Consider the following 20,359-nt stretch of genomic DNA (forward strand, 5'->3'; position numbering starts at 1 on the left):
GCAGTCTTACAAAAACTACCAACTTGAAAAAACAGCAAATTTTTTACGTCGGATATATGACATCATAGCACTATATCTCAGCGATTAAATTGGAAACAAGTCATTGGAAATATGAACGGCACCCTGCTCTCAGTGTAGGGACTGCAGTGTCACAACACAGGAAGTGTGGAACACACTTCAGAGATTCGTTGTAACCCCGTTGCAAGATGTAAACTGGAAAGCACCCCTGAGTGTTTAAAAATGCATTATCATTATTGATTTGATTTGATTTTTATACCGCCCTTCCAAAATGGCTCAGGGTGGTTTACAATTAAAATAGAAACCATTAAAACCAATGACAATTAAAACAGAAATATAAATATAAACACCAATTAACAATTAAAACATCTTAAAAAACAATTAAACAATCAGAACAATTAAAACCCTGAAAACCAGGCTAGAGCATTAAATAAAACATTTAAAACAGTTTTAAAACCAGGCCAAACAGATAGGTTTTAAGGGCTCTCCTGAAGGTCAATAAAGAATTAAGATTGCGGATTTCTGCCGGGAGTGAATTCCACAGCCCAGGAGCAGCTACAGAGAAGGCCCGCCTCTGAGTCGCCACCAAACGAACTGGTGGAGACGGACCTCTTCAGATGACCTTAATGTGTGGTGGGGATCATGTAGAAGAAGGTGCTCTCTAAGATGATTCTCTCATGCATGCAGAACCAAATTTTGCAATAATGAAAAACTGCTATTTCTACTTGAAGGTTAAGGAAGTAACTTTCTTTGTACAACTTTTGATTGTATATATTATTTTATGTTGTTAGGAGTATTTCTCAATGGAGAGGTTTTTTTGAGGATTGGGACATGCATGGAACCTGCTCCCTTCGAGCCGATGGTGGGGCGGGGATCACTTTAAGGACAGGGGAGGGTGCACTCCCCACCCCTGCTGCCACAGCCACACTTCCCCCTCTGGCGCTCCATGTATAAATAGTCCAGCGGGGCGGCAGCGTACCTCCTTGCCACCCTGTTGTTTCGCTGACCGGAAGTGACCAGAAGTTGTGCGTTGCAGGCAGGTGTGCACACATCGTGCATGCGACTTCCGCCCGCCTGCGACATGCTCACGGAACTTCCGGTCACTTCTGGACAGTGAAACAACAGGACGGCAAGGAGGTATTCTGCGGCCCTTCCCCATCCTTAAAGCAGCCCCCGCCCCCGTGTTCGAACACGGGGGTTCTGAACCTGTTTGGTGTTCTAAGAATAGGACGCCGAACAGGTTAGTGCACAACATCCCTGTTTGTGGAAGGCTTGGTGGGCTCGTGCAAGAACTGCTTGCAGGAGCTAATGCTGGGCAGCCACACCTGGCAGTACTTGCACTAGTTCATTCCACTATTTTCTGCCCACACCAAGGCCGCCATGGTAGGTTACAGTCCTTCCCTTCCCCTCTCTGTCACCCCTCCTGTGCCTCACCACCTCTAAAGCACCTCTAAAGATCGGAGTGGGCCCTGGGAGAAAAAGTGAAGATGCCAACACTCCCACCCACCCCACTGCCTTCTTCCTGTCAGTCAGGCTGAGATGGGGTGAACTGAATCCGAGCGTTAGCCAGCCAGTCCAGAGGTGGAAGGAGGGATGCTGCTTGCTACTTCTCCCCCCTTCCATCTTGGAGGGGACTCATCTACCTTGAAGCCAAAATGAACAGCTAGCCATGATTCACCTTGTTGGAGAGGTGGGAGAGGAAGAGCAAAGAGCAAGCTGTCGCCCAGCCTGCAGCCCCCCTTGCTCAATTGTAGCGACACCCCTGCTCTGTGCTTAATGTGTGCGTGAGCAGAAAGCAACGTATTTTACTTCCTTATTTACATTTTGCTGTTTCTCAATAGTACACTTGCAGCTTACTGAACTTCGGCAGCATTTTCTTACCCTTCTTTTGTCAAAACTCCCATGGAGCTTGGATTGGAAGAAACTGAGTATCTTCTCCTCTGCACTTTGTTGCTGACGTCTTAATTACATCTAGTGATGTGCCCAGACCGGTCCGGAGGCCATTCTACAGGCCTCCGGACCGGTTTGGACGTGGGCGGTTCGGGTTTTGGAGGGATTGGGGTGGGGGGTTCCTTTAAGGGTGGGGGAGGGTTTACTTACCCCTCCCGCCGCTTTCCCCCCTCCGGCACGCGTATTCTCTTTAATAATCGGGGCGGCAGGATATCTCCCTGCCCCCCCTTCCCCCGCTTGGCTGCAAAAGGCTGTAAGAAGCCTTTTGCGCATGCACACGTCGCACACGCTTCACGTCTCCACAACGTGCGTGTGTGGCCACGTGCGCACATCACGGAGATGTGAAGCGTGCGCGCGATGTGCGCACGCGCAAAAGGCTTCTTGCAGCCTTTTGCAGCCAAGCGGGGGAAGGGGAGGCAGGGAGATATCCTGCCGCCCCGATTATTAAAGAGAATACGCATGCCAGAAGGGGGAAAGCGGCGGGAGGGGTAAGTAAACCCTCCCCCGCCCTTAAAGGAACCCCCCACCCCAGTGCCGGACTGCAGCTCCGCGGTTCCGTGCACACCCCTAGTAACATCCTGAAAATCCCATTAAGTTGTTCCCCTTTCCTCCTCCCCAGTTGTCCCCATCTAATGACTTGGCTGCACAGTTTCCTGGGAGTAAGTCCCATTGCAATTAGTGGAAGTTAATTCTGAGTAAACATGCATCAGTTATGCTGCTGGCTTGAGCGCAGACGGGCACAATCGCAGCAACATCTGTTAGGCTTTGCAACCTGATTGAATCAAACTAGGGCGTAAGTAAACCCTCCCCCGCCCTTAAAGGAACCCCCCACCCCAGTGCCGGACTGCAGCTCCGCAGTTCCGTGCACACCCCTAGTAACATCCTGAAAATCCCACTAAGTTGTTCCCCTTTCCTCCTCCCCAGCTGTCCCCATCTAATGACTTGGCTGCACAGTTTCCTGGGAGTAAGTCCCATTGCAATTAGTGGAAGTTAATTCTGAGTAAACATGCATCGGTTATGCTGCTGGCTTGAGCGCAGACGGGCACAATCGCAGCAACATCTGTTAGGCTTTGCAACCTGATTGAATCAAACTAGGGCTTATCGGCATTAGATTAGGAAGGGGAGGGTGTGAAGCTTGATTTTCACAAGGGTTTGGATTAGTTGCAGACCTTAATGGATTTAAATGAAGAAACACACCATTTACTGTCAGGGAAGGGAAAGAAATGGAATGACTGCTGTACCCATTTTATTATTTTAAATTCTGTTGTGCTTTTCTGGCTTGTCATACTTTACAGCATTGCTCCTCCCCATTGTGGCAAGCCTTTTCTAAGTTCCCAGGAGCTTAGAATGGGGAGAGAGAGTGAGAAGAAGAAAATAAATAAAGTGGAAACAACAAATGCTTTGAGTGTATCTGTTGCTCTGGACATTTGTGGAAACAACAAATGCTTTGAGTGTATCTGTTGCTCTGGACATTTGTTCCTTTTTAATTAATCACTTCCTGAAATAGCTTCCTCTCACAGAACCTTTCCTTTAATGACATGGCTGCAGTCTTATACAATCCTAAGAGTAAGCCCCATTGAACTTAGTGGTACATACTTCCAAGTAAACATGCATATATTCTTCTGTTGAGATTTTTTATTTTCCCTTATGCTTCTGTATTTCTCACACATGCTTCAGCCATTGCCTATAATAGGAAATCACTAACTTGCTTATAACTGGGTTGTTTCTTTTCAGAATGGGTTAAATTCCAGATGTACAGTAGACCCTTGTGAGGCCTTAATTCCATCCAGATTTCAACCCAAGAGCTTGAAGAGTTTCTCTTGGGACACACTCTAAAGTTTTGAGGCTTTAAATGGCTTTTTTAGCTATTTAAATCTCCGTGTTGTCTTCCCAGTCTCCTGCTTTCTTGGAGGAGCGGAGTTGTTAATGCCTGCTTTGAAGTGGCTCCTAGTTCTCTGCAACGTTGATGCTGTTCATCAAACCATGTGCAGGGGAACAGAGAGATTGATGGCATTGAAAGTCCCATTCATCCATTGTCTTGTCAATGAACTAGATTGAATTTAAATTGTGATGGCTGTTGCAGAGCTGGTTCTGCAGTTCCTGTTTGCCCCAGATACCCAAGAGCCCACCAGGAAGTGTATTTTCTACCCATTTTTAAAAATTTCCTTTTGAGGAGGTGCCAGGAGGTGCCCCCTAGGAATCAGAAGCTAGAATAGCTTTGAGTCACAACTGCCCTAGCCAGTAAGACCAAAAAAGGAAGTTACAGGCAGGAAGGTGGGACTAGATGAATCTCCGTGCTTTGGAGGATTTGCTGGCTGCCTGTAAGTTTGAGCTTCCCTGCTAGCTTGTTGGTTTTGTTTGTTGGGAGTGGGGATGCAATCCCTTGCTTTCTCCCACTTGGGTTCTCCTTTCTGCCCCATTTTTCCTGGCCCCTGCTTTCTGCCCCTGTTTTTATTATTTTATTTATTTATTTATTGAATTTCTATACCACCCTACTCAATTCGGCTCAGGGCAGTTCACAAGCAACATTTTCATCCCAACATTTTCTTTCTGCTTCTTTCTTTCTGCCTTCTACTTTCTTTTCACTTTCTGCTCGATTATTTCTTCCTGCCTTCTGCTCCTCACCCCACTTTTCTGATTTCTGCTGTCTCCCTCACTTTCTGGTTTCTTCCTTTTGCCCCTGCTTTCTTCTTCCCACTGCTTTCCTCTGTGCCAGTGGGCTTGAATGAAAAGCAGTATACGAATATTCATTGTTGTATTCGTAAATATCCAAGCCCACTGGTGTGGAGGAAAGCCAGGGCGGGGGTGTGGGGGAGAAGTTAACATGAAAAGTACTAAGGAATTCAGTACTAAAGAATTCAAACATTTATTCCAGGGCTGCAGAGCTTTGGCCCTCAAACTGTTTTTAGACTACAGCTTCCATTATCTCCAGCCACAGTGGCCAGTAGTTGGGTATAATGGGAGTTGTAGTACAGCATCTGCAGGTGGGCCAAAGTTGTGCAATCTCTGCTTACTCACTACTTTGTGATAGTTTAGTTGGCCCTAATAAAAATACTACCTTCCTTTGACTTTAGCCCCTCCCCCCAAAAGAGGGTGGGGGAGACTAACACCGCCACCAAGATGTTTGTGTGCTTCTAGGTGGTATTTCTAAAAAGGAAATTCTCTTTTTCTATGTTGCTCTTGTACTAGTTCTACATGCCCCCCTTGCGGTCAAACTTGGATCCCTAATTGATCATTTGACTTCAGAAGAAAGACTGACAGGCGGCTGCAGAGGCAGCCCATTTGTTCAGAGCAGTGACGACAAAGGGAAGGGGGTGTTAACACTTCCCACGTCTCGTGCCATTCTTGATCAAAATCACACACACGCTGTTGTTTTTGCAAAATCACTCATGCAAAATCAAACATGCAGTTGTTTTTGCCCCATGGGGCAAAAAACAGTGGACAGCATTCAGTCCAAATTAGTCATGATTAAATCCCATTAAAATGAATAGGGCTTTATTCATGATTAACTGGTCTCATTTATTTTAATGGTTTTTAGTCTTGACTAATGAGTCTGGATGTTACCCACTATATCTAACTTGTTTAAAACCACTGAAAACTTACTCTTTTGTGTACGTCCTTTATTTTTCTCTCCCTGTTCCCTGCTCTTCAGCTTGGCACCTCATATTCTGCAGTTTCGCTTTATTTCCAGAGATACCATGCCTACCTCAGATAATTGTAAACTTAAGGACACAGACTGTGCTTCCTTGTCCTTTAAACAGTTTCTAGTTATTCTTGGTGCTTAAGTGTTATATTTGATATTTACCAGCAGGCTGCACTGCTTTATGGAAGGAACAGCATGGGCAGCACACCATTCACATGAGTGCAGGAAATTAGAACTGGAATGGCTGTTTGAAGCTGTGGAAATGGAATGGACAAAGTCTTCTTCCTTCATCCCTCTCCTTGACCACATCCCCTTTGCCTGCATTTTCTTGTGCACTTTTGCATAGCCTTCTGGGCTTGTGTTTTGTCACCCAAATGAACTCTGAAAAGAAGCCATGTGTCAGATCTCTCTTGCCCCACCTACAGGTGAAACTCGGAAAATTAGAATATCGTGCAAAAGTCCATTAATTTCAGTAATGCAAATTAAAAGGTGAAACTGATATATGAGACAAGACGCATTACATGCAAAGCGAGATGTCAAGCCTTAATTTGTTATAATTGTGATGATCATGGCGTACAGCTCATGAAAACCCCAAATCCACAATCCCAGAAAATTAGAACATTACATGGAACCAAGAAGACAAGGATTGTAGAATAGAACAATATCGGACCTAAGCATGCATATGTATTCAGTACTTGGTTTGGGCCCCTTTTTGCAGCAATTACTGCCTCAATGCGGCGTGGCATGGATGCTATCAGCCTGTGGCACTGATGAGGTATTATGGAAGACCAGGATGCTTCATTAGCGGCCTTTAGCTCTTCTGCATTGTTTGGTCTCATGTCTCTCATCCTTCTCTCGGCAATGCCCCATAGATTCTCTGTGGGGTCAGGTCAGGCGAGTTTGCTGGCCAATCAAGCACAGTACACTGTATACTTTTCAGAGGTCCGATATTGTTCTATTCTACAATCTTTGTCTTCTTGGTTCCATGTAATATTCTAATTTTCTGGGATTGTGGATTTGGGGTTTTCATGAGCTGTACGCCATGATCATCACAATTATAACAAATTAAGGCTTGACATCTCGCTTTGCATGTAATGCGTCTTGTCTCATATATCAGTTTCACCTTTTAATTTGCATTACTGAAATTAATGGACTTTTGCACGATATTCTAATTTTCCGAGTTTCACCTGTACATGTTGCAGCTTTGTGCTGCAATTCTGGAAATTCTGTACAGTAGATATCAACAGCTCAGGAACTGTATAAGGCTGAGATCTAGGGAAATGGGACAAAGCATGGAAAAAGTTCTGAATAATCCTTTCTTCTGGTTGTATGTTTCACCATGTAACATTTCCACCGTACTCCCAAGAAAAAGCAGTACAATTGAAGAAAATAATGGTTTATCCATTACATGTGAGCTTAATTTGATGAGGCACTTGCTACCTGGCCTTGATAGCTCATGGACTTGCCAGAGTAAAATCCTGTGGCCAACATCCCTGCTAATGGTGCGGACACGCAGCATTTTGCTGCGAGGCATTTTGCGTGCTGTGTCTCCACACCATTCAAGGGGGATGTTGGCCAGCATTTTATCACTCAAGATACCATTACAATCTAAACTACCTTTGCTGCGGGGAGCAACCAAACATGTATAAGGCATGCTACTGTACGCTAGTCAACAGAACTCTCTGTGTAAAAGGGGCAATGCGATGTTCTTTATCAACGATATACCACTGTTCCATGTAGCTGTGCACTAACCCTATACCTTACATAGGAACATAGGAAACTGCCATATACTGAGTCAGACCATTGGTCTATCTAGCTCAATATTGTCTTCACAGACTGGCAGCGGCTTCTCCAAGGTTGTAGGCAGGGATCTCTCTCAGCCCTATCTTGGAGAAGCCAAGGAGGGAACTTGAAACCTTCTGCTCTTCCCAGAGCGGCTCCATCCCCTGAGGGGAATATTTTCTGTTGTTTACACTTCTAGTCTCCCTTTCATATACAACCAGGGTTGGCCCTGCTTAGCAATGGGGACAATTCATACTCACTACCACAAGACCAGCTCTCCTCTGAGAGAGCTGCGGAGCCTTATTGCCACAGAAGGAGTGGTGAACAGGAGGGAAAGCAGCAGATGATCAGAATTCATTACAGGAGCTGCACCAGTTCAGCCTTCTAGCTGTTATTGGACTACAGGTCCCATCATTCCCATCACAGCGGCCAGTAGGGATGATGAGAGCTGTAGTTCAACATTTGCAGGAGAGCCAAAGTTGTACATCTCTGGATTCATAGTTGGCTTTGAAAATTGTTTTAGGAACACCATGCAGAAAGGAAGGAGGATATATGGATTAGTGCACAAACAAATGTTGTATATATTGCACATTATCGCTGGTACTCAAGCAGTGAATATCAACCTGTCTTTGCAAAATTCCCACAGTTTTTGTGCTCTGTACACATCCATATCCACACCCACACAAAACCACTGCAACGTGTTTTTGTAGTCAACGAGTAACAGGAGAAAATGAAACATGAGCTTTGTATGAGAAAAGGTGGAAGCATACCTTTATAGCAGACATTTGTGGGCTGGCCGTCTACTTTGACCCTGAAAGAACTGGTATTAAGCTTATCAACAATTGTAAGATTGATTTTTGCTAGGCATTGGAAAGCTAAATCAACTGTATCAAAAAATGGAATGGTGGCAGAAAGTTCAGACTTGATTTATCTAGTATTAAGGAGATCAGTGTGGTGTAGTGGTTAGAGTGCTGGACTAGGACTGGGGAGACCCGAGTTCAAATCCCCATTCAGCCATGATACTTGTTGGTGACTCTGGGCTAGTCACTTCTCTCTCAGCCTAACCTACTTCACAGGGTTTTTCTGAGGAGAAACTTAAGTATGTAGTACACCACTCTGGGCTCCTTGGAGGAAGAACGGGTTATAAAATGTAAATAATAAAAATAATAAACAATAAATAGTTTCTAAAATATCACTAAACATGGGGACATAGGAAGCTGCCATATACTGAGTCAGACCATTGGTCTATCTAGCTCGGTATTTCCTTCACAGACTGGCAGTGGCTTCTCCAAGGTTACAGGCAGGAGTCGGGGAACTTGGAACCTAGATGCTCTTCCCAGAATGGCTCCATCCCCTGAGGGGAATATCTTCCAGTGCTCACACTTCTAGTCTCCCATTCATATGTGTGGGACCCTTTTATTTACTCTAAGTCCTCTAGCACTGCACGATCCAACAACAAGGCAGCCCCAGGAAAACGGACACAGACACCAGCTGGTTTTAGTCAATCAATGATTCATGTTTATTATAGTCAAACAGCAAGCTAGCTCCTAATTCACACACACACACACACACACACACACACTCTCTCTCTCTCTCTCTCTCATACTCACCAGCCCCACTCCAAAGATGATCAGTCTTTGAAAGGTGAAAGGGGTGTTGGAAGAAGCGTGGAGGCCTCCCTCTGGGTGGTGATGCTTCTCAGGGATCTTCTGGTTTCCTGCCTGACTTATAAAGGGATGTTTCCACTCCGGTTGGTACATCTGCAGTCCACTTCCATTTCCGTGATCACAAGATGTACTCATCTTATCTTTTTGTTCTATTCCCAGTTCTTTCTCCTTTACAATGTCTTTGGCAGTTCTCCCTGGTTTTCACCAATTCTTCAGGCCTTTGGCATCGTCCCCAACATTGTTCGTGTTCGAGAGAGATTGAGAGTGGGGGGGCTGGGGCACACGATGTTGCTCACGCATGCATTCCTCCATACATACTGTTTGTAAGCACTACCTAAGTTTCTTAATTTGTCAAAATCACATGGCTCATAGGGTTACAGAAACGAGCTATTACAAATTAGTATATTGTTTCTTATCTCTAGATCATTATAAGCTTGCGATTCAGCCAAGTATTTCACTGTTGCAAATTAATATATTGTTTCTTATTTCTGGATCTTTATAAACTTGCGAGTTAGCCAAGTACTTTATGCATCACTACTATCACAAAGCTAGCATAATTCTACATATGCAACCAGGACAGACCCTGCTTAGCTAAGGGGACAAGTCATGTTTGCTACCACAAGACCAGCTCTCCTCTCTAAAAGTCCTAGTTGAATTATCAAAGATCACTGGCTGAAGTCCCATCTTCTAAGAGAATTGTGGCATCCAATCATACGGTACATACTTGGTGCATTTCCTGAACAGAACAGAATTCTAGAATAGATAAGCCTGTTTCAAAGCACACTTCCTTTTGTTTGAATTGGTAAGGAAGAGACATCAGAGCTCCATAATCTCACTAGGTGGCCTCAGGCAAGTCAGTCTTTCTCAATCTCAGCCTCTCCCCATCTGCAATATGGGGGTCATAATACTGAACTGCCTTATAGGATTGCAGTAAGAATTTCAACAAGGTAATTTATGTGACGTGCTTTGAACAGTGTAAAGTGCGATATAATTGCTTCATGAGAAGAAGAGAATTTAATGGATCAGCTAATCTGGTCCTTACTTTCTCTTGTATGATTGGTGCCTGTGTGTTCCCCTGCCGCCCCACCCAATGTAAGCAGAACCTGCCTGTGGCACCAGTATGGATTGGGACCACAAGATGGGGAGAGGGGGGCTTTAAGCAGTTGGAATCTGGATTATGGGGGTAAAGGGTTGAAATCCCCTCCCTTCACATCACATTTTCAATCTGGATTAGGGCCCTGTGCAGCTGCTATTTATATTTGAAAAATCTAGTGTTCAGGCCTCATACAATAGGGCCAAAGCAGACAATTTTTTAAAAAATATAAGCTTAATGTAATAAACAAGGGTGGAAAATTAAAGATTTCTACAAGCACATAGACAAATCACTTAGGGTTGCTACTGCTGCTTTTGTTAGATTTTTTTTTTACCTTGGAGTAGTCCAGGGTGAGTCAGGGGAATAGAACCTGGCAGGCCTGAAACTTTGTCTCAGCAGGGGTAGTAAGACTCGTTCCAAATACCACTGGAGCCTGCTCCAATATCGCCTTCTCTCATTTCAAGCACCAGAGTCTGCTGGTGGTGGGGATCAAGTTGAAGTAATGGGCCCTTGTTTTTTGTTTGGAAGTGGGGGAAAGGTTGAGTTTTATTCAGGAGACCTGTGGGGAAAGCCAATAGTGCCACCCTGTGGTCCCCTGTATGTACAGAAGTTTTTTTAAAAACTTAGAATTAAACTCCAACTGCTGTTCTGCTGCTTGACTTAATAAGGTTTAAAAGCAACAGGTTTATAGAGGGTTATAGAAAATAGCCAAAACACACACACAGCCCAGATTGCTTTCAGCAGTGTATAAAGATAAAGGAGCCAAGAGTAATCCAACCGAAAAGATCTCTCATGTAAGCCCTGTTGAAGTGCATGGGAGCTGGAGGGAAACTTCTTACCGGATTGTGCCCTCAAGGACCAATCCATTAAACACTTGCTGAAGTAAACATATCTTTATTTGCTACCAGAAGGTGAAACTTATCTGGGTTCTGTTGGGAAGGTGTTCCAGTCTGTTTTAATATATATATTTGAATGCATGTGCTTTTATTTTGGAAAGAATGTCAGTCTTTTGCCCATCAACAGGGCACTCTCTATGCCTGCAGTTTTAAGCACACATGATGTCCTCAGTTTCCCAAATAAAGAGCCCCTGGTGGCGCAGTGGTAAACTGCCGCCCTGTAGCCAGAAGGTTACAAGTTCGATCCTGACCAGGGGCTCAAGGTTGACTCAGCCTTCCATCCTTCCGAGGTCGGTAAAATGAGTACCCAGAATGTTGGGGGCAATATGTTAAATCATTGTAAACCTCTTAGAGAGCTCCCGCTATAGAGCGGTATATAAATGTAAGTGCTATTGCTAAGTGCTATTGCTAATCTCCTATTTGATGCTTCGAGGCTTCTGCTAATAAAAACATTGGCCAAAGTTGTGTTAGTGCAAGAAGGTGCATAGGAAGTTGTCAAGTTCTACTGAGGCAGACCAACATCTAGTTCAGTATTGTCTACACAGACTGGCAGTGGCTTCTCCAAGGTTGCAGGCAGGAGTCTCTCTCAACCCTGTCTTGGAGATGCCAGGGAGGGAACTTGGGAACTTCTGCATGCAAAGCAGATGATCTTCCCAGAGCAGCCCCATCCCCTGAGGGGGAATATATTATAGTTCTCACATGTAGTCACCCATTCAAATGCAAACCAGGGTGGACCCTCCTTAACAAAGGGGACAATTAATGCTTGCTGCCATGAACCCAGCTCTCCTCCATACCCATGCAAAGTTACGGGGATTTTCAAAATTGCACTATTGAGGAAACATTCCCTTCAAAACACATGAGGTCTGCTACAGATTGTGCACTTTTTCAAGAAGAGTAAACATGCTTGTGCACTGTTCTGGAACACACTTGCATTAGCACAACATCCTTGCATAAGTACAGTGTTAGTCAGGACGTCAGCTACTGATTAAAAGTCTTCAGCCAAAGTTACATATGATTCTTTCAAATAAACTGTTGAACTTTAGCTCTTTTTGCTGCTGCTGCTGGCCATATCCACCTTTGCCTATTCTTACCCCATTTTCCTCTCTGTTCAATCCTTGCCTCTGTTTGCTCTGCTTTCCTTCTTTCATGTAGAGTACCGTTCCTTCTTTCAACCCTCGTTTCTTTCAGCACACCCCACCTTCCTTCGTTTGCTGCCTTCTCGGGTCTTTGTCTCCTCCTTTCTACCCCCTCATTCTTAGGACATTTGGCACACCCTTCCTCTCTGTAGGGTCAGAGCAGCTCAGCCCAATGGCAGCCAGAGGGCCGCAATTTCTGCTCAGTTGGGCAGCTAAGCCAATCACTGCTAGAATTGTTGTTTGTTTTATGGTTTGTTTTATGAAGAATATTTATATACCACTTTTCAACAACAACAAAACCTCAAAGCAGTTTACATAGAAAATCTGACCATTATTACCACAAAATCCCTTCGATCACTTTATGAGCACTGTGTTTTCTTTCTATGGCTAACACGTACTGTTTGTTTTGCAGTAATCACAGAACTTCCTGATACAAGCTTGGTAAGTTATAGTACTCCTGGAGCTTGGGGATAGAATTTGAGTGTTGGATTCTGGGAAGCTGGAGCCTTATCTGTTACATTTAAACAGAATGTATTAGCGCTAAATAAGGGGGCAGAAAATTGTTTTCACTTGCTCCATTCCACTTTTCCTTCTGCATGGCATGTATGGTGCCTTCAAAATCATGGCTGGCTTGCTATTTTATTTTATTTACATTCTATAAAAACAGCATAAAGCCATTAACAATTACAACATTTAAAACAGTTTTTTAAAAAAAAACCCAACAACCTGGAAAACCAGGGCAAACATTTACAGTTTTAAAAGCCTGGAAGGCCAGGCCAAACCTTATGCCATGATTGCCCAAATTTTACAAGTGAGCTATACAATATGGAATTGGATGTTGGATTGCCAGGTCTCCCAAGGCTCAGACCCTGGAGCCTGGCAGCTCAAAGGTGGAGGCATGTTTCAGAAGGAGTCAGCATGTGGGAATACTTAGTGACTGTTTGTTTTTAAAGAGATCTTAAGCTGCTGCTTCCTTTTTAATTTTTAATGCAGGATTATTATTTTTGTGTTTCCAAAGAAAATTTCTGAGACCTGCCTCTCAGCCACTCTCTCTCACAGAAAAAGAGGGAAAGATACTGAGTCTTGAAGAACTGCCTGAAAAGGGGCAGGATGACTTAAACTTTAAAATGGCGGAGATGTCTGGGAATGGCTCCTTTGGGGAAAATTTCTTGTCTTCTCCCCTGGATTCTCTTCCTGACATTTTACTCCTTCCGTTAGAAATCCTTATAAGGAAGCTAAACTATGACAAATCTTGAACTTAAAAATAGCAGGAAGTGAAGGATGAGTGGCAATCAGCTTCCTGCTTCTGGGCTTTTTAGTTTCTTTCACCCTTGCCATCACTGCCTGGTACCACCCACCCACCATCCTTTGTTCCTGCACTTAGTCATTTGCCACAAATCCCACCACAACCAACATTTTATTTACTGCAACATAAATGTGCATTGTAAGCAGACTTTCTTTTTTGCTTCCACTTTCACGGTCTCTCTTTAGGAACCCATGAAAAAGTGTCCCATGTGCGATACAGTCTTCCCTAGCGACATTGGAGAACAGCAGTACATGAGTCATGTGCGAAGCCACCTTCTGGAGTGCCCATATTGTGAGGAGAGTTTTGACAAATCCAACAAACAAGTGTATGAAGACCATATCTACTGCCATGGCTTAGACTAAGTTGCCGTCCATTTAAGCCATAAGCTACAAAGGATAATGCCTCTCTCTCTCTTTTTTCTTTGTATGATCTAGCAGAGACTGTCTCAGAATGATTTCTGAAAGACATGCTGCAGTAAAGCTCCCTGTGCTAGGGTGAAACCTGTTGTTGGGACTGCAGCATTGATCGATTCCTTCCTTCCGTTATGCAGTCTGCTAATTAAATGAGCATTATGCTTCTGCTGTGGGAAAGGATATGCATTTGTTAACTGACTCAATCCTTCAGCAGCTTAAATCTTGCTGTATTTTATTTCAAAAGGAGGCTTCTTTCCTCCCACGCCTTGTACTAAATTGGATGGTTACTTGCTTTCTAAATTTATTTTATTTTTATTTATTTTAAAAGTGCATATGCTGCCCTGTGATGAAAATACTGTCAGGGCACCTCACAAAGAGTGACACAAGAATACGATAACTCAATAAAGCATATTAAAACCGACAAAACAATATATGTCTGTAATTGAAGGTCTTCCAAATAATAAAATGCAGGATCTGCAAAGCTCCAAACTCCATCTTGCTCACAGTCTACACACTTATGTAGGTTTCCGTGCATCTTCCAAGCATGATTTTATCCTCTGGCCACATGCCAACTAGGGACCTTGCACAATTTTTGCAGTACCACCTACCAGCCAGCTCTTGCCTTCCAAGAAGCACTTCCCACTGCTTTTGTGGTGGCTGTGGAAATGTATGGGCTCTTCTTGGAATGCAAGAGCTGGCCAGCAGGTGGAGCTGTCAAAATTGCACGAGGTCTCTGCTTAGCATGTGGCCAGAAGATAAGATTGTGCTGGGCAGGAGTGTGGAAGTCTGTGTGTGTGAGTGTGTGTGTGTGGACTGTGAGTTAGATGGTGTGTAAGTCTGTGGGGAAGCTTTGCAGATCCAGCATTTTACTGTCATCTGGAACAGCCCTAGCTTCTCTAGCGGAAAAGAGCTTTGGTTTGTAATATAGTTTGTCTAGCTTTATACACCATGGTAATTCTATCTTTGCTTGCTTTGTACTCAGTTCACACATAAAGAAGGGAGTAATCTTGAAACAATTCACAAGTGTGGTGGTGCCAGCCTCTTGCCGCCTTGCTATTTGTACAGCAGTAAGGAGACAAGTCCGTGTATCTTACTTTGCACCATGATCAGATCTTAGTCATACTTCTTCTAAAAGTGGACCTTCTAGTAACAGTAAGAGTGCCAGTGACTGAGATCAGAATAAAGAGGCATGAACTTTGCCTTGATTGAAGTTCTAAGCTTAAAGCCTTGTGTCTAATATTCCTTTGTGGTTTTACAGAACTGTGATGCTAAACTGAAAATAAATCAAATGAGTCCCACATAGCCACTTTGCAGGTAGTGTTCCCTCTAACATGGATTCCCAGATGCTGTTGACTACAACTCCCAACATTGCCAGCTGCAATAGCTTTTGCTTGGGGATTGTGGGAGTTGTAGTCAACAATATCTGGAAAACCCTGTTAGAGGGAACACTGTTTGCAGGTATACCAGCCCTGAGTGGCAGCTAATTTTTCAGAAGGGCCATCTTAAGAAGCAAATGAGGGGTGGGTGTTAGGTGAACATGTTACCCCCCTATTCTTTAAAGTGGCCTGTCAACTAGTTGCCAAAGGCATCACTTCCTCTCCATCTCCTTTGCCAGGTAAGCAACTAAGGGTTGGGGAAGTGGCAATTGGTCCCCTTTGAGGGGGTCAAATTTGCCCCAAGGTCCTTCAGTTGCTGATCCACTGTAGGCACAGTTCGCCAGGAAGTCCTGTGCAAAAGCCCATATTGAAATGAAGGGGAGGTGTAAACCGCCCCCTGCCCCTGCTCTTATCCAGTTCCCATTTCTTTAAAGGGAACTTTGGAGTGAATTGTCTTCTAAATGGTGGCAGTACCGGGGGGGGGGATAAACTTCAGCTTAGGGGTGCAATCTCAAAGACTTTGACAGCACTAATAGCTCTAAACCTGTCAAACCAATATGGCTGGGCTATCCCTCTGTCCCTGCCAGTGGTACAAAGCACTGGTGGTCACTAAAACAGCCATCAGTTAAACACTGGGGGCTTGGAACTCTGCTAATGTAGAGTACATGTCAGGCTCGTACACACAATGAGGGTAGGACAAGCATCCTACCCAAGTTTGGGAGCTGTGCACACTCCTGTTTTCTGATCATGTGTGAGGGAAAAACAAGGTAGGAGGCGCTGGCAAAAATTGTCTGCTAGCCACCTCCTGGTTAGGAGGGCTATGTCCTACACAGCAGCTGTACCCAATTTCTGAATGGGGTAGGAAGAAAAGCCCTCCTACCCAGTAGGAGGCTAGCAGACAATCACTGCCAATGCCTCCTACCTTGCACACAAACGGAAAATGGGAGCATGCACAGCTCCTGACCTTGGGTAGGACATTTGTCCTATCTTATTTCTTGTGCACGTGCCTGGTAGTTCATCTTGTGAACGTGCCTGGTGGTCTGCTTGCATCTTCCATCTCCACCATCTGCCCTTGCATCTTCTTGCCACCCTTTATTAGTAACAGCAGTTTTACTGAATGCAGCTTGAACAAGTTTCCTTTCTTTTAAAATAAATGGCTCTTATTTTTATCTACTGCTATTAAATGCTGACAGGTAGCTCAAGAATCAAAGTAGCAATGCAATTGAATCCTTTGATGCAATCTATGCACTTGCACTGCCGCTTTGAAACTTTCAAGGCTTGGTCCAAACTTCAGTTCTCTAATTTTAAAGAACCTACCTTCAGGACATATTCATGATGGTTAAAGCTGAACAAGTGCCTACAGTTATTACTCTGCTTTTTGCACAATGTTTTTAAATTTATGTTAATGTTGACCGCATATGTTTCCCTACGCAAGACCAAAAGCTGCAGCAGTGATTAACTACCTACAGGTATTATACAGTGTATTAATGACTGATAGATGCCTAATGTTGTAGAGGAATCTATTGGAGTTTTCACAGCATCCTGTTTTCAATTGTATTTGATACAGTAATTGCTTTTTTAAAAGGTGATTCCTTTAAACAAAGGGGGTGTTTTCCCCCCCAGTGCTGAAGATCTACAGTTGTATTTTTTGACCTGCAGTTAATTAAATAAATATACTTCAGATTTTCTTTTTTCTCATTTCAAGTAGTCATTGGGGATTGAATTCTGCACACACTTTTTTCATTAGCATTTTTAATTTAGAGAGGTATGATTTGCATAACACTTGTATAGGGATGTGCATGAATCTTGATTTGCAGTGCGATTCGAAACACATCCCTGGCACCTTTTAAAATGTAGGAGAGCAGATGCATACCAATTCCTCCACAGCTTCCAGAATCAGGGGTGCTCCTCCCAGCTATCTTCACATGCCAGTGGCGTTCTTCCCCAGCTGCCCTTGCACAACACTGGCATGCACGCTGGCCATGTGCATGATCAACATCCATGGAGGCCATGTGTGTGCCGGCACACAGAGATAGATGGGAGGAGCACTGCCGATTCAGAAAGCATCAGCGAGTGGTGTAGGAGCTGGTATGCACCTGCTCTCCTCCGTTTTAAAGGTGCTGGGAATGTATTTCAAATCGTGCTGCAAATCACGATCTATGCACATCCCTAGCCTTGTAACATTGGAGACAAAGCAACACAGGAGTAAAGTGTGTAAGGGTAGGTGGTGGGTTCCATGGGAAGCAACAGGGATAGTAATGGGATGGAGAAATCTATCTGTCTTGCTTGCGTCTCACTAGAAAATCATATCAGGATCATAAGGGGAGAAGACTGAATAGAACACGGGGGAGCAAAATGTGTCTAGCAGACTGGAGAACATGGCTATTTTCTTCTCAAGTTTAGGGTGCAAAACAATTACAGAGGATTGATCAGCAACATCCATTATAAAGAACTCTAAATCTTTATACTAATGTACAACCACTGACCCTCCTTTCTTGAATAACTGACAGTCCTAATGTATTTTACAACATGGATCACCCAGACACTGAAGCAAAAATAGACATTAGGAGATTTCAATAAGCAATATCTTTATTTACAGTAGTAGTAGTAGTAGTATATAAAATATGTATATACTGTTCTTCTATTCAAATAAAGCTCTTTAGAACTTCAACAAGGATGAAACAATGCAGTGGCAAACTGCAATCTAAAATCATATCAAGTTTCAAGAATATTGAATGGTCACAGACCTATTAAATCTAAAATCATATAAAAACAGAGAGAACTGAGTTGGGTTACAGATATGGAAGGAAGAAATAGGCCTTCCCTGGTACACAGATGATGCAATCAGTGACACAGACGGCAGAAATAAGCAATCAGACAGAAATGGGCTATAATAGCCAACTGTGGTTCCAGTCAAGGATGCTGAGAATTTGATTGTGGTTCAGGTTGTTTGAGAGTCCAAAGTCTAAGAGTCCTTGATTCTGTATTTTTGCCAGTGATGACATCTTGATTAGCAAAACTCAGGAGCCCTGTATAGCTAGATACCTCTGTCTCTGACCAAGAAAAAAATCAGACACCACAGAATTTGCATCTTCTCGTAAGTTGTTGATAAGCAGGATAAACTCCTGTTGGCCTTATGCAAATGCCATAGCAAGAGAATCTGAGTCAAAACAGGAAATTAAGATGCAGGATATCTTGTGTTCTTTATGTACGTTAGGGGTCTTGGTGCTTTCCTAATTAACTCAGGCATTGCGATGCAGCTTGACCATCTCTGATAGCTTCGCCATTGCTTCAGGGATCCCTTCCCCACTCACAGCACAGCAGCCCTGCACATGCCACCTGTTCCCTTGCAATTTCCTCAGTCCAATTTTTTCTGCTACCTCCATGGGGGGGCAGGCTCCAGGCAAGTCTTGCTTGTTGGCAAGCAGCACCACAGGCACCCTGCGCAGGTCATCTGCATCCAGCAAGGCCTCCAACTCAAACCTGGCCTCCTCAAAGCGACTGCTGTCCGCACTGTCCACTACAAAAACCAGCCCATCGGTGTTGGCATGATAATATTTCCACAGGGCCCTGATCCGGTCTTGACCACCCACATCCCACATGGTGAAGGTGACGTTGTTGATCGGTTGTATCGTCTCCACATTGAAGCCCAGAGTGGGGATAGTCATTGGAGTTTCGTTCAGTTTCAGCTTGTAGAGGAGAGTCGTTTTGCCAGCAGCATCCAGACCCAACAGGAGGATACGAGCTTCCATCCCGTAGAAACTCTGCAAAGCATGTTGAATCCGGCTGAGTAAAAGTCCCATGGCAGACGCTGTTCCAGTCCAGATACAGTCACTGTTGTAGCAAAGTATAGCATAGCGAAGGATCGGCTTCATTCTTATAGGAAACCAGCTGTCATTTCATTGGCTCAACTCTAGGGGGTGTGGTGTAGGAATTTCCCTGTCTTGCTGGCAGCAGACACGCTGGAGGATTTGAGACTAGCTCTCTGACGCAGGAAGTTTTGATGTAACCAGAGCTTGGCTAGCTCATAGGAAGCGCAAAGAATTCTGGTTGTAAAAGCCATGGAACAGCTTCTCTTGCTGCTGAAAGCCATTTTTAATCCATATCCACATACCATGATGGCTATTATTAGTACTAATTTTGAAGCTATGTGGTAGGGTAATTCTATTTTTCTAATTCTATGATTATTTTTTATTATTATTTCTTGTTTACACAGTCAGGCAGGTGTTATTGACTGGTTTGTTTTATCCAGACATCGAGTCCTTCCCAAGGACCTGGGACGGCTGAATTTTATTGTCAAAGTTGTTGCTGTTATTATTATAGATATCGTCGCAGAATATAGGCTGTTCCCAGTAAAGTTGCTTTTTGTAATTGGCTGATGGTGATTTCTGTGGCCCCTATGGTGTTGAGGTGCTCTTCAAGGTCTTTTGGGACTGCACCCAGGGCGCCAATTACCACTGGGATTATTTTGGTCTTCTTCTGCCACAGCCTTTCAATTTCAATTTGTAGATCTTTGTATTTGGTGATTTTTTCTATTTCCTTTTCTCCTATTCTGCTATCCCCTGGTATTGCTATGTCTATTATTTTGACTTGTTTTTCTTTCTTCTCGACTACAGTTATATCTGGTGTATTGTGTGGCAGATGTTTGTCTGTTTGTAGTCGGAAGTCCCATAATATTTTTACATCTTCATTTTCTTCAACTTTTTCAATGTTATGGTCCCACCAATTTTTGGCTACAAGTAGCTTGTATTTTTTGCAGATGTTTCAGTGTATCATCCCTGCTACCTTGTCATACCTTTGTTTGTAGTCAGTCTGTGTGATCTTTTTACAACAGCTGATTAGGTGGTCCACAGCTTCATCTGCTTCTTTACAAAGGCGGCACTTGCTGTTTGTTGTTGACTTTTGACATTTTTCGACTTTTGCTCTTATTGCATTTGTTCTTAGTGCCTGTTCTTGTGCAGCCAATATTCTGTTTCTTTCTTCAAGCTGCCATTCTTAAGCCATTGCCAGGTCTCGGTGATGTCTGATTTTCCACTTATGTTGTGCAAATATTGACCATGCAGTGGCTTATTTTTCCAT

General features: G+C 43.8%; 2 protein-coding genes across 5 annotated transcripts in view; one reads left to right on the forward strand and one right to left on the reverse strand.

Moving 5' to 3' along the window:
* CALCOCO2 (calcium binding and coiled-coil domain 2) overlaps positions 1 to 16,967 on the forward strand; it is a 48,775-nt gene extending 31,808 nt beyond the window's left edge. For all 4 annotated transcript variants that reach the window (XM_053262105.1, XM_053262102.1, XM_053262104.1 and 1 more), the window contains exons 12-13: positions 12,598 to 12,626; positions 13,677 to 16,967. In XM_053262105.1, the coding sequence (XP_053118080.1) occupies positions 12,598 to 12,626; positions 13,677 to 13,853 (206 nt within the window). In that variant the 3' untranslated portion in view covers positions 13,854 to 16,967. The remainder of the gene's footprint in view (positions 1 to 12,597; positions 12,627 to 13,676) is intronic.
* An 880-nt stretch (positions 16,968 to 17,847) lies between these two features.
* On the reverse strand, positions 17,848 to 19,421 carry LOC128328889 (uncharacterized). Its single transcript, XM_053259081.1, has one exon. The coding sequence runs from the start codon at positions 19,153 to 19,155 to the stop codon at positions 18,523 to 18,525; it is 633 nt and encodes a 210-aa protein (XP_053115056.1). The 5' UTR covers positions 19,156 to 19,421; the 3' UTR covers positions 17,848 to 18,522.
* Between the last annotated feature and the right edge of the window lie 938 nt (positions 19,422 to 20,359).

This window comes from Hemicordylus capensis, chromosome 6 (assembly GCF_027244095.1).
Source record: "Hemicordylus capensis ecotype Gifberg chromosome 6, rHemCap1.1.pri, whole genome shotgun sequence".
NCBI classification, from domain to species: Eukaryota; Metazoa; Chordata; class Lepidosauria; order Squamata; family Cordylidae; genus Hemicordylus; species Hemicordylus capensis.

What these genes read in the sequence shown, in the direction of transcription:
- LOC128328889 (XM_053259081.1), bottom strand. Translation starts at nt 19,155, where the DNA reads ATGAAGCCGATCCTTCGCTATGCTATACTTTGCTACAACAGTGACTGT.